The following is a 12,397-nucleotide window of genomic DNA, read 5'->3' on the forward strand; positions in this document are numbered from 1 at the left end:
TATTAGACAGTATGCATTCAGTAAAACTCGCACTTCAAGCCAAAATATTTCACCTTCTGTAACTCTCACGACTGCAGATTTGTACGTTTGAAGGTAATTAATTCTATCTTCAGTTTAGGACCGTTACGGAAGCCGAGAGAGGCTCTTCATATAATCCTTTATTTTATTCACCTTGTTATCCCGAGATAACGACATAATTAATTCAGGATCTCGAGAAAACAACACAACTAATTCGAGATCTCGAGAAAACAAAACCGTTATTCCGAGATCTCGAGTAAACAGCTGAGAAATGGTTCATTCAGGTGCGCCAAGAGACTTGTGATATGCTGACTTTGGGGCTATTTTTCATTCTGTATAGACACAACTTTGGTCATTAGAATGTCTGGAATAATCGATCACCTAATAAGGCAATATTTTGATCAGGGGTTGGCACAGGGAGAGATTGCATTAAGTCTTTTAATAAGGGATCATTTCAAAATTAGTCCGCGGCACCTCCGCAGAAGACTGGCCCGGCTTCGTCTCTACCGACGGAGATACAGTGATCCAGCTGAGATCATGAAATAATTGTCTTGTTTTCTCGAGATCTTGGAATAACGGTTTTGTTTTCTCGAGATCCTGAATTAATTATGTCGTTATCTCGGGATAAAGGCGGCACGGTGGTGTAGTGGTTAGCGCTGTCGCCTCACAGCAAGAAGGTCCTGGGTTCGAGCGCCATGGCCGGCGAGGGCCTTTCTGTGCGGAGTTTGCATGTTCTCCCCGTGTCCGCGTGGGTTTCCTCCGGGTGCTCCGGTTTCCCCCACAGTCCAAAGACATGCAGGTTAGGTTAACTGGTGACTCTAAATTGAGCGTAGGTGTGAATGTGAGTGTGAATGGTTGTCTGTGTCTATGTGTCAGCCCTGTGATGACCTGGCGACTTGTCCAGGGTGAACCCCGCCTTTCGCCCGTAGTCAGCTGGGATAGGCTCCAGCTCGCCTGCAACCCTGTAGAACAGGATAAAGCGGCTAGAGATAATGAGATGAGATGAGATCTCGGGATAACAAGGTGAATAAAAAAGATTATATGAAGGGCCTCTCGCGGCTTCCGTAGACCGTAAACACATAATCCATCTTATTTTTGCAAAAAGTGTGTGTGTGTAAACGTTTTCCCTGTAGCCCAAACAGAACCAACAGATTTACACCTTTTGGGACAAATGTATTCATTCGCTGCACTCGTACGTGTGTCAATCAATTTCCAGACGTGTTCATGGAACAGCTGATTTATGTTTAGCCACACCCACAAAACTTGCTAACGTTACTAAAAGAGTAATTTTGAACCCAGAGCATTTTTTAACATAGTTACTGGGTGGCCAGATTTGGTCTCCTAGTCAATGCCAAACCAGCTTCACTGGGAGACCAAATTTTAAACCAAGTTATGTCTGATCATTTGGTTCAATCAGTTGCAATTAATTAACCAAGTACCATGAAAGTATACATTTAACAAGGAAAACGAAGATCTATGTTATAAGATATACACACAAGATCATGTTGGTTAAGAAAAACAAAACTAAAATTTGGTTACTGAGATGGCTGATGTCAGAATCCGATGTCATTACTGTGTAGCTTTGAGTGTCTTTGACATAACATTTGTGCTTGGTAATTGCTCTTGATAGCTGTGTAGTCACTGTAGTGTGTTTGTCTGTATGGTGATTGGTGAATCATTTTGCATCACAGAATATGCCGCAGCGGTGCAGCCGCATGGACTCTGGGGCCTGTGATTGTATTGCCCAGACCACTTGGTCTCCTAGTGGAAAATCCTTAAAAAATGCTCTGGTTGAAGCTCATGGTTTGTTCATGTTAAAGCTAAAGGCCTCTGCATGCTCTTGCGACAAGGCTTTCGCAGATAGCTTTTCGCAGACAGTTGTAATTTATTGTTGAGCGGGGATTAATAGGCGTGCGCGATGTTATTCACCGGCACAACGCAAGGGGGCGCGAAGTCGCTAGGAGTAGTTGGTGGGTGTGGTTAGTGGAGTGTTTATCCTCTGGTTACTTATAATGACTAGAACTGGAGTCGTATAGATGTACGTACTTCCTCACTTCCTCGATCAACCGCTCTTCGTGCTGCTCCATCTTCGCTCGTGTTTTTAAAAATGCCGGTCATGAAAACAAAACAAACCGGGAAAGTAGGGAAGCGGAAGTGCGTGTACAGCGGGTAGAGTGGACCAATCAGAGCCCTCTTGTCTGCGGCGCTGTCTGCGAGGCTTCTGCGGTGGTCACAATTTTTGGGAGGTGCGCGCAGAGCGTCTGCGAAGGTGGGGGGGCTACGCAGACACTGTCTGCGACACCGTCTGCGAGGACTGAGTTGTCAGCATAAATTGGCCTTAACGCAGCAACTGATGTTAGAATGTTCGTTAGTAACCTGATTAATGCGTAACTGGAAACACGAAATGCGATGACTCGATAAAGCAATGTTTTACGGAAGAGTGATAGTGCCACTAAGAAATACATATATTTTTTTAAATTTCTGAGAAAGAAACTCAGAATTTTCGAGATTAAAGTCAGAAATTTTGAGAAAAAAGTCAAAAATTTCGAGAAACAATCTCAAAACTTTTGAGAAAATAAACTCGAAATTTTCGAGAAAAAAGTCACAAATTTAGGCTACCAGGAAGTACCAGGTCATTCAGAGCTGACGGAGACTTAGTCTGTGTGGCAGCAGGGGCGTGGTCAAGCGCCGGTCTGTGACAGGAGGGCGGAGTCAGGGAAGGTAAGTGGCAGAATCACTACACCTGATGTCAGTTAACCTGTGTTTGTGTGTGTCTTCCCAGTGACTGCGCCCTACTTAAAGAGGGAGAGCAGAGAGCAGAGGAGCTCATCCCCAAACCAGACGCCGGTTGTGTGTGTGTGTGTCTGTGTGAGTCACTGGATGCTTCACTGAAAAGTGTGGCAATAAAAGCCGTGTTTGCGAACCTGATCTCTGTCCTGCCGTCCTCTGTGCTACTACTGTGTTTAGTGCTGCTGAAATGGACGACTTAATCAAATGTTATTTCGGGATTGGGTTTTGCTTGTTATGTAGTGGTTCTGTGTTAAGGCAAGGTAAGTTTATTTCTATAGCACATTTCATACACAGTGGCAGTTCAATGTGCTTTACAGAAGTAAAAGCAGAACAGTAAACAATAGAAAATAAAATTACATAAAATAATTGGGGAAGAAAAATAAGAATTAAACAATAGTAGAAATAAAATAATAAAATGAAATAAAGTTAATCAGCCTCGAGATGAATTATTATTATGGGTTTAACTCATAAAGCGCGCTCTTCCCGTGGCTCTTCCACGAGGATCACCAAAAATCGTCCCGCAGACACAATCTATGAGGATCACCAAATAAAATCGTCCCGCAGACAAAATCTACGAGGATCACAGTAACAAAGAATTAAAGTAAAAGTAAAATCATTAAAATCCAAGATTAAAAAGAAATTAAAATAAAATAAAATCATTAAAATCAAAATTAAAAGAAATTATGTTAAAGGAAATTAGTCTCGAGCAAACAGAAAGCCGCTGCCTAGAAGTATTTGAATCTACGTGAATCACATCACCAACCGACTTCCTGTACCCCGGTTGTCACAACTCTGAATTCCATGGCTCTGGTCTCAGCCATTCATGTCTACCGGCCACGAGTGAGTGTCACTTCTGTATGGAAGCCCGCCTTCTACAGATTTCTGACTTTTTTTTTTCGAAAATTTTGACTTTTTTTCTCGAAAATTTTGACTTTTTTTCTCGAAAATTTTGACTTTTTTTCTCGAAAATTTTGACTTTTTTTCTTGAAAATTTCGACTTTTTTCTTGAAAATTTTGACTTTTTTTCTCGAAAATTTTGACTTTTTTCTCGAAACTTTTGACTTTAATCTAAAAAATTCTGAGTTTTTTTCTCAGAAGTTTCCAAATAAAATATAAAACCCTGGCCCTATTGCTCTGCCGTAATGTTTTGCAAAATTGAAAAGGAAACACGTTTTTCATACTTAAGTCACATGGCATGAGATGAAGAGCAAATGGAAACGCTAAATGTAAGAGCTATCGTGCGAGGAGAAAAACAGCTTTAATCACATGACCTCACTCAGCGGAAACAGAACATACGCAACTATGTTTTGATGATTCTTTCAAAAAGATTTTGCTGATATTTTGCGCAAAACTGCAACAGAAACCTGGCTACTGTTAGATACCATGATGCTCATGACTTTCTGTATACGTTGAAAAGTTGTGTGTGTGTGTGTGTGTGTGTGTGTGTGTGTTACCTGTGTGTGTGAGGACAGTGTTAGCAGGAGCAGGAGCAGGCGTAGGGACATCCCTCAACCTGTGAGTCAATTCATCACCCTGACACCCTCAACATAGCACCTACAGGAAGAGAAGTACAGACGCTTCTTTGAGAAATTTATTTTTATTTAAATTATTATTCCTGTTGTGTCTTCAGACAGCACTGAGTTTAAATGAACCACAACAATTTGCCAACAACTCTATTGTATTTTACTGTATTTATAAAAGAAGGACGTCATGCTTTTCTCTCTCAAACCGAAGCTAAAAATAAAAATACAAATACAAAGAAATGTAAACTCGTCTGTCCTGAAGAAATCGGAAAACTAAAAGTTCCAGCTTCACCTCAGCTTGTAAGGGTCCGGTCCCACAACACCGAGAACTCTAACTACACCTATAACTCCAACTCGGACTCTCCCTCTGCCTGAATTGAGTTCCAGTCTGGAGCGGAAACATCACAACTATAATCCCCACTATAATACCGCTTGCTTCTGACACTCAGGGAAATAAACGCATGCAACTTAGGAACAGTCATGGAAGTTTTTTCCAAGTAGTAGCACATTATTCCAGGTCATACTGTACAGCTTGGACTCCAAAACAACCCATGCACACACTCCGGTGGCTGATAAAATACAGATAGGTCACAAGGATACAAAATACGGACTGGTTACGGATTTTAATACGGATGCATCACGGATGCTAATAATTTATGGACGTTTCAGTACATTACAGATTGGCTACGGATTTCATACGGATAAAAAAATTAAGCAGTCTAAAACAATTAAATGTTTGAACTGCTTAAGTTCATAGTTAAAATATCTTACCTACATTTATATGTTTACTTTATTAATTTACTCTTGATATTTCACAGAAAATAATCACATATCTGTGAATAAAAGATCCGTGCTTTGTGTTCTATTTTTTTATTTTCCGTGAATCCGTATTCCGTGACTTCATGATGCAACAAGGATGTACAAAGACACTCGGGGAAAAATATCACGTATTCAGACAACGTCACATGTAAACAATTAGCTGATTGGTCAGATGTTTTATCGGATCAGGTCCAGGTCTGGAAAAATGGCTCCAGAAGCAATCTCAGATACGGATAAACCCAGGCCTGGGCTATAGCGATCGTTATCGGTCTGGTGTGAGCACCGACCACATTAACTGCAGGGGACCTGTTTATTTATAGTTATCATTATAGTTGTCGTTATAGTTATCGGTATTGTGGAACTGGGCTTTTACAAAGCACTGACACTGGAGACTCCTTCCAGAAAAGTTACCTAAATAAACGTTTCTCCTTACAGAAAACATTTATCATATTAATGAGTACTTCAGTGTTTATGTGGTGCTGTCAGAACTGCTGTTAGAGAAAATTAATCAACACCTTCTGACCAGAGTTCAGAACTCAGCAACAATTCAAAATTAGATTTAATACGAAAAAACAAACAAACAAAAAAACCCCGGATGGTGCTTACTCCAAGGATTAAGGTTCATTAAGAGCCGCTGTAGGGCCCTTGAGCAGGACCCTTAACCCTTGGAGGCTCAGACTGGGTTCTGCATCAGCTGCAGGTTGTTCTGGACTAAGGCCCAGGTCACATTACAGCTCGCAAATACTTGGCGATGAAAAATTGGTAGTGTTACTATTAGAGCTGGGACTGCTTGAGCTCAGCCAAACCTTCGCCAGACACCAAAACAGCGACAGGGTAAAGGATTTTGTAAGGGATTAGCGTCAGGCTGCCAGGTCGCTCCGTTGTGTGTAGCTGTCGATGTTGATTTTAAAAGTAACTCAGTAAATTACACAGGGAAATGAATCCTTAAGTCTGAGTGAAAAATACTGTGGAAGAAGAGTCTGGAGACAGAAATCTTAGTTTCTCGGTCGTTAGCCTGTAGCTCTCGATAGCACTGGCTTGAGCTTTACGTATAACACTACTGATAAACACTACACCGGCTGGAAGGTGACTTCATTGCTGACTCGCAGTTAAGCTCACGTTGTGATTCGAGTGGGCTGAGGGTGATACATTTTTGGTCCCTCCCACTATAAATCAAAACCGGATTGGTTAATCTGTCTTCATCTGTCACTTCCAACATAAACACACACTGCCATGGGCTTCTGTCCAGGCAATGAAGTCCTAACCAATGAGTGAGCAGCTCTAAACTCTTCTCAGCCTAGGACAGCAAACAAAACAATTTCATTGGACAACTCAATTTTAATGTTTTCAGGACAGTAATTTCTGTCCTTTCATTTCTGAAACACATTTGAAAGAAAATGAGGCCGAATTAAGGCCAATTTATGCTGACAACCCAGTCCTCGCAGACGGTGTCGCAGACAGTGTCTGCGTAGCCCCCCCACCTTCACAGACGCTCTGCGCGCACCTCCAAAAAAAATGGGACCACCGCAGAAGCCTCGCAGACAGCGCCGCAGACAAGAGGGCTCTGATTGGTCCACTCTACCCGCTGTACACGCACTTCCGCTTCCCTACTTTCACGGTTTTTGTTTTCATGACCGGCATTTTTAAAAACACGAGCGAAGATGGAGCAGCATGAAGAGCGGTTGATTGAGGAAGTACGTACATCTATACGACTCCAGTTCTAGTCATTATAAAAAAAAAAGTTCTAGTCATTATAAGTAACCGGAGGATAAACACTCCACTAACCACACCCACCAACTACTCCTAGCGACTTCGCACCCCCTTGCGTTGTGCCGGTGAATAACATCGCGCACGCCTTTACTCCCCGCTCAACAATAAATTACAACTGTCTGCGAAAAGCTATCTGCGAAAGCCTTGTCGCAAGAGCATGCAGAGGCCTTTAGAATGAAAAGAGAATAATTATAATGAAATTATGAAAGAATGAAAGAAAATAAATATCACATTTGAAATGCTGATGTGTTTTGGCTCTTCTGAAGGCCTAAAAGGCCCTGATAGTTCCCCTCTGATCACCACCAATGGTGCGATGCACCAGTGGTGTAGTGGTTAGTGCTGTCGCCTCACAGTAAGAAGGTTCTGGGTTTGAGCCCAGTGGCTGACGAGGGCCTTTCTGTGTGGAGTTTGCATGTTCTCCCCATCTCTGCGTGGGTTTCCTCCGGGTGCTCCGGTTTCCCCCACAGTCCAAAGACATGCAGGTTAGGTTAACATGGGGCGGCCTTGGGCTGAAGTGCCCTTGAGCAAGGTATCTAACCCCTAACTGCTCCCCAGGCACTGTAGTATGGCTGCCCACTGCTCTGGGTATGTATGTGTGTGTGTGTGTGTGTGTGTGTGTGCTCACTTGTGTGTGTTCACTGTTTCAGATGGGTTAAATGCAGAGGATGAATTTCACTGTGCTTGAGTGTGCATGTGACAAATAAAAAGGTAAGCTTCATGAATTGGTTTTTGGTGTGTCTCTGCCTTGTGAGTGGCCGCAAAACATCGCGAAATGCATGCATTGAAATTTGGTGGTTATGTTTTCGTCGTGGCGGCACGGTGGTGTAGTGGTTAGCGCTGTCACCTCACAGCAAGAAGGTCCTGGGTTCGAGCCCCGGGGCCGGCGAGGGCCTTTCTGTGTGGAGTTTGCATGTTCTCCCCGTGTCCGCGTGGGTTTCCTCCGGGTGCTCCGGTTTCCCCCACAGTCCAACGACATGCAGGTTAGGTTAACTGGTGACTCTAAATTGACCGTAGGTGTGAATGTGAGTGTGAATGGTTGTCTGTGTCTATGTGTCAGCCCTGCGATGACCTGGCGACTTGTCCAGGGTGTACCCCGCCTTTCGCCCGTAGTCAGCTGGGATAGGCTCCAGCTTGCCTGCGACCCTGTAGAAGGATAAAGCGGCTAGAGATAATGAGATGAGATGAGATGTTTTCGTCGCCAATCTAACCGGCAAATACTTGTAGATAGGTTTGGGAATACTTCCTGAATCTCGGGGAAGCATCACCACCAAACAGCTCATTTTCAATGATAACCATCACAAAGCATCATGAGCTGGAGTGTAACCGTAGCCTAAATTATCGCTTGGTGTTCATACACTCGATGGTGAAATGCTTCAATTCAGATAATCTTATGCGTAAATCCTAAACTTGCCCAATAATCAGGCCTTGGAATGTTGAATGACAGACAATTCCCCACTAGTCCGTGTACACCTCCAGCATTCAAAGGCTTTTCTTTATTCTCAGCACAGACCCATGCGACATTATAGCACGAGCTTTATGAAACCATGTTTACATCTTTCCTCAGCATCTCAACAACAAGAACGTCTTGTTCTTGGGACAAAAAATGAGTGTTGTTATGGAAAACATGCTCGTTATGGTTCCCTGAGCCGTAAATAAGACTATATGTGCAGTGTATATGGTATATTCATGTGATCTCAGGTAACACAGTAAACAGGAAGTGTGTGTGGACGTGCGAGTGTGTATCTCTGAGGATGGAGAAAGTTTTTACATGAACCAACACACGAAAGTAGAAAAAGAAAATGCTACTGTACACAGATTTTAAGACAGTACAGATGTAAATATTTACTTCAATAGTTAATTATAAGATTCCACAGAATACTGACTTTGCTTTCATGGACATCCAAGAAAACATGATTTTACTGGTTATTATGTATATCGTGTTCTTGTTTCTGATTGGTCAGAAGGTGTTGATTATTTCTCCATAACAGCAGCTTGGAGAGTAGTGCAGGTTTTTATTAATGTCATTGTTTCTATAGTAACAGCTCGTTCACGGGGATGTGTACAACGGACGCTAAACAGATTAAAGACGTGCAATCGTTGATACAGTGAAGTTTTCAGGAAAGAAAAGAGATGTTAATTTAACATGTATGGAAGGAGTCTTCACTGTCAGAGCTTTGTAACAGTCTTCGTAATGTTCGTGTAGTAATATTCCGTTCCATTTACCTCGGAAGTCGGAGCTGGGAATGATGTCACACCTGAGTTCACTGTTGCCCCTTTTCCACCAAAGCAGTTCCAGGGCTGGTTCGGGGCCAGTGCTTAGTTTGGAACCGGGTTTTCTGTTTCCACTGACAAAGAACTGGCTCTGGGGCCAGAAAAACCGGTTCCAGGCTAGCACCAACTCTCTGCTGGGCCAGAGGAAAGAACCGCTTACGTCAGCGGGGGGCGGAGTTGTTAAGACCAACAACAATAACAAGACCGCGAAAGATCGCCATTTTTAAGCGACGAGAAGCCGCAGCTGTACAAACGCGAAGTCATCCATTATTATTACTGTTGTTGCTGCTGCTGCTTCTTCCACGTTGTTTTTGCTTCGGTATTCGCGCCAAGGTTTATGCAAACATAGCGACGTAACTGACGTATACAGTGACGTAATGACGTACACAGCGACGTATCTGACGTATACAGCGACATAATGACGTATACAGCGACGTAATGACGTGGCTTCCCTTAGCACCGCGAGCTATGGAAAAGCAAACTGGTTCTCAGCTGGCCCGAAAGTTGAACGAGTTGTGAACCAGCACCAGCACTGGCCCCGAACCAGCCCTGGAACTGATTTGGTGGAAAAGGGGTATGTGTTCCAATCGGAAAACCAAAATGGCTGCCGTTATTAGTCATTGTTAGCAATACCAGTTCTAGCCAGGTTAGCCATTGTTGTCCTGTGCATCATGTGGTATTTTGCTCATACAAACACCGTCGCAGCATGTCCACAGATAAACGTTGTACAGTAGGACAGGACAGTGTGACGGTATGACTGATTTAATGAGACACAAATAAGACAGAAGTGCTAATAAGCAGTATATTCCTCCAACGTTCTTGTACTGTTCATGTGCAGAGCAGCTATCTTGGATTTTGAGGTCCAAATTTCAGAATCAGGAATCAGACTTCAGTTGAAACTTCAAACTGGGAACTCGTAAAGTCCAACTTCCCGGTTCAAATGGAAGGCACTACAAAACTATAACTAAGTTTTCCCGCATCTTCACTTTGCACTTTCTCTGTCACGTGATAAGACAAATAACGTACATAGCTTATTATCTTCCAGAGAGAAAAGGGAGGCTGGTGAGGGAACGAGTGTTTATAGCTGCGAGTGTCCGTGAGAACAGGAACTCGTTTCACAGATGTTCTACAATATTAAATGCAACAACAAATGGGTAAAAAGTATAACATTTCATTCATTAGTAAATTATTATTTTTTTAGTCTTGGCAAAAGAGGAACAGATCAGAACATCGAGGACGTAGTCATTCATGTGCCCTGCCATCAAAACAATCATGACGACCAAAACATCAAACAGAACTGAAATGTGACAATATTGCCCCTTTTCCACCAAAGCAGTTCCAGGGCTGGTTCGGGGCCAGTGCTTAGTTTGCAACCGGGTTTTCTGTTTCCACTGACAAAGAACTGGCTCTGGGGCCAGAAAAACCGGTTCCAGGCTAACACCAACTCTCTGCTGGGCCAGAGGAAAGAACTGCTTACGTCAGCGGGGGGGGGGAGTTGTTAAGACCAACAACAATAACAAGACCATGAAAGATCGCCATTTTTAAGCGACGAGAAGCAGCAGCTGTACAAACGCGAAGTCATCCATTATTATTACTGTTGTTGTTGCTGCTGCTGCTTCTTCCGTGTTGTTTTTGCTTCGATATTCATGCCAAGGTTTATGCAAACATAGCGACGTAACTAACATATACAGTGACGTAATGACGTGGCTTCCCTTAGCACCGCGAGCTATGGAAAAGCAAACTGGTTCTCAGCTGGCTCGCGAGTTGAACGAGTTGTGAACCAGCACCAGCACTGGCCCCGAACCAGCCCTGGAACTGATTTGGTGGAAAAGGGGTCTGTGAGAGAGGACCAACCTCCACCACAAACCGTTTACAACAACAACATCATCAGCAAAGGACTACATTTTGTTCCTCAAGCTAAGATCGACCCAAAACATCGATCAGAACCAAACTCGGATGATAAATCAGAGAGGTGATACAATTCTAATCAGAAGAAAATGTGTTAAGTTGACCTGATTACTAATTTGTTCGCAAAAATTTGACAACATAATGACCGAGTGTTGTGCAGAAGGTCGAGTTCTTTCAAATAAAACAAACTGAACTGAAATCCATTGAGAACTGAAGGAGGGAAGAGACATGATTGAACTGAAAATAAACAAAGTTGAAAACAAATTGTTTACAACAAGAAAATCTAAAAACAAACAACCAAAACATCAATCAGAACTGGAATCGGATGGTAAATCAGAGCGGAGATACAATTCTAGTGAGAGGCCTGGAAAATTGGTTAATTTGGCCTAATTAGTAACTCATTAGCAAAACATTTGACAAAACAATGACCACGTTTTGTGCGGAGTGATGAGTTCTTTCAAATAAAACAATCGGAACGGAAATCCGTGGAGAACTGACGGAGGAGATACGATTTAACTGAGTTGTGGACGATGGACGCCGCGCCATGGCAACAGCTCATCGGCCTGATGGTCAGATCAGCTAAACAGTCTGTGTGGGAACAGGAACTCAATCAGAACGAATAACAGTCAAAAAAAAAACACATTGATTGTAATTTATGACGCCAGATTAAGTAAAAAAGTAATGTTTGTTGGCACACGAAGGCAGTATCAGTCCAGCTCTGATGGAATTGTTACGTACAGATTAAACCCTCGGTGATGGAACACTGAAAGGTGAAAGTACGGCCCACACACACTGCAACGATACACAACACACACCATGACTGGTGTTCGGAAATGCTTGGACCCCAATGATTGCTGCTCACACCCAGACTTCCACACATAATCATCCACAATGGAGTCAACGCTCATCTCTTACACACCTCCTGCTGTGTGACATCAGCGGCGATGGCGGCGTTGCTCTCGAAGTCGGAGAACGGAACGGAATCTGAAACGTTTCTGCAAAAAACACCTGGAGTTTGGAAACATTTTTTGGCGAAAACGTTTCAAATTCCATTCTGTTCCACATCGTAGCGCTGCAGGACGGACTTTCTTCTCAATTTCTTCTCATGTAAGAGACTCCAGGATTCCAGCATGATGTAAAGACAAGGATATTTGGATGGAGGCATATCACACACACACATTTTAATACTTTTATTTGGATCTAAACACAAGGAAATTTCTTATTACAGATCCAAATACTGATGGAAGTCATTTCATACTGTAGGATTAGTAAAAACAGGTCAATCACAAAGTGTCCCA

General features: G+C 42.9%; 1 protein-coding gene across 1 annotated transcript in view; it reads right to left on the reverse strand.

Moving 5' to 3' along the window:
- Nucleotides 1-12,397, reverse strand: part of gcgrb (glucagon receptor b) — an 81,880-nt gene that overhangs the window by 31,901 nt on the left and 37,582 nt on the right. Inside the window, exon 2 of the mRNA XM_060899205.1 lies at nt 4,263-4,362. Coding sequence (XP_060755188.1) covers nt 4,263-4,313 — 51 coding nt within the window. The 5' untranslated portion in view covers nt 4,314-4,362. The remainder of the gene's footprint in view (nt 1-4,262; nt 4,363-12,397) is intronic.

The sequence above is a fragment of the Neoarius graeffei genome, chromosome 18 (genome assembly GCF_027579695.1).
Source record: "Neoarius graeffei isolate fNeoGra1 chromosome 18, fNeoGra1.pri, whole genome shotgun sequence".
Classification (NCBI taxonomy): domain Eukaryota; kingdom Metazoa; phylum Chordata; class Actinopteri; order Siluriformes; family Ariidae; genus Neoarius; species Neoarius graeffei.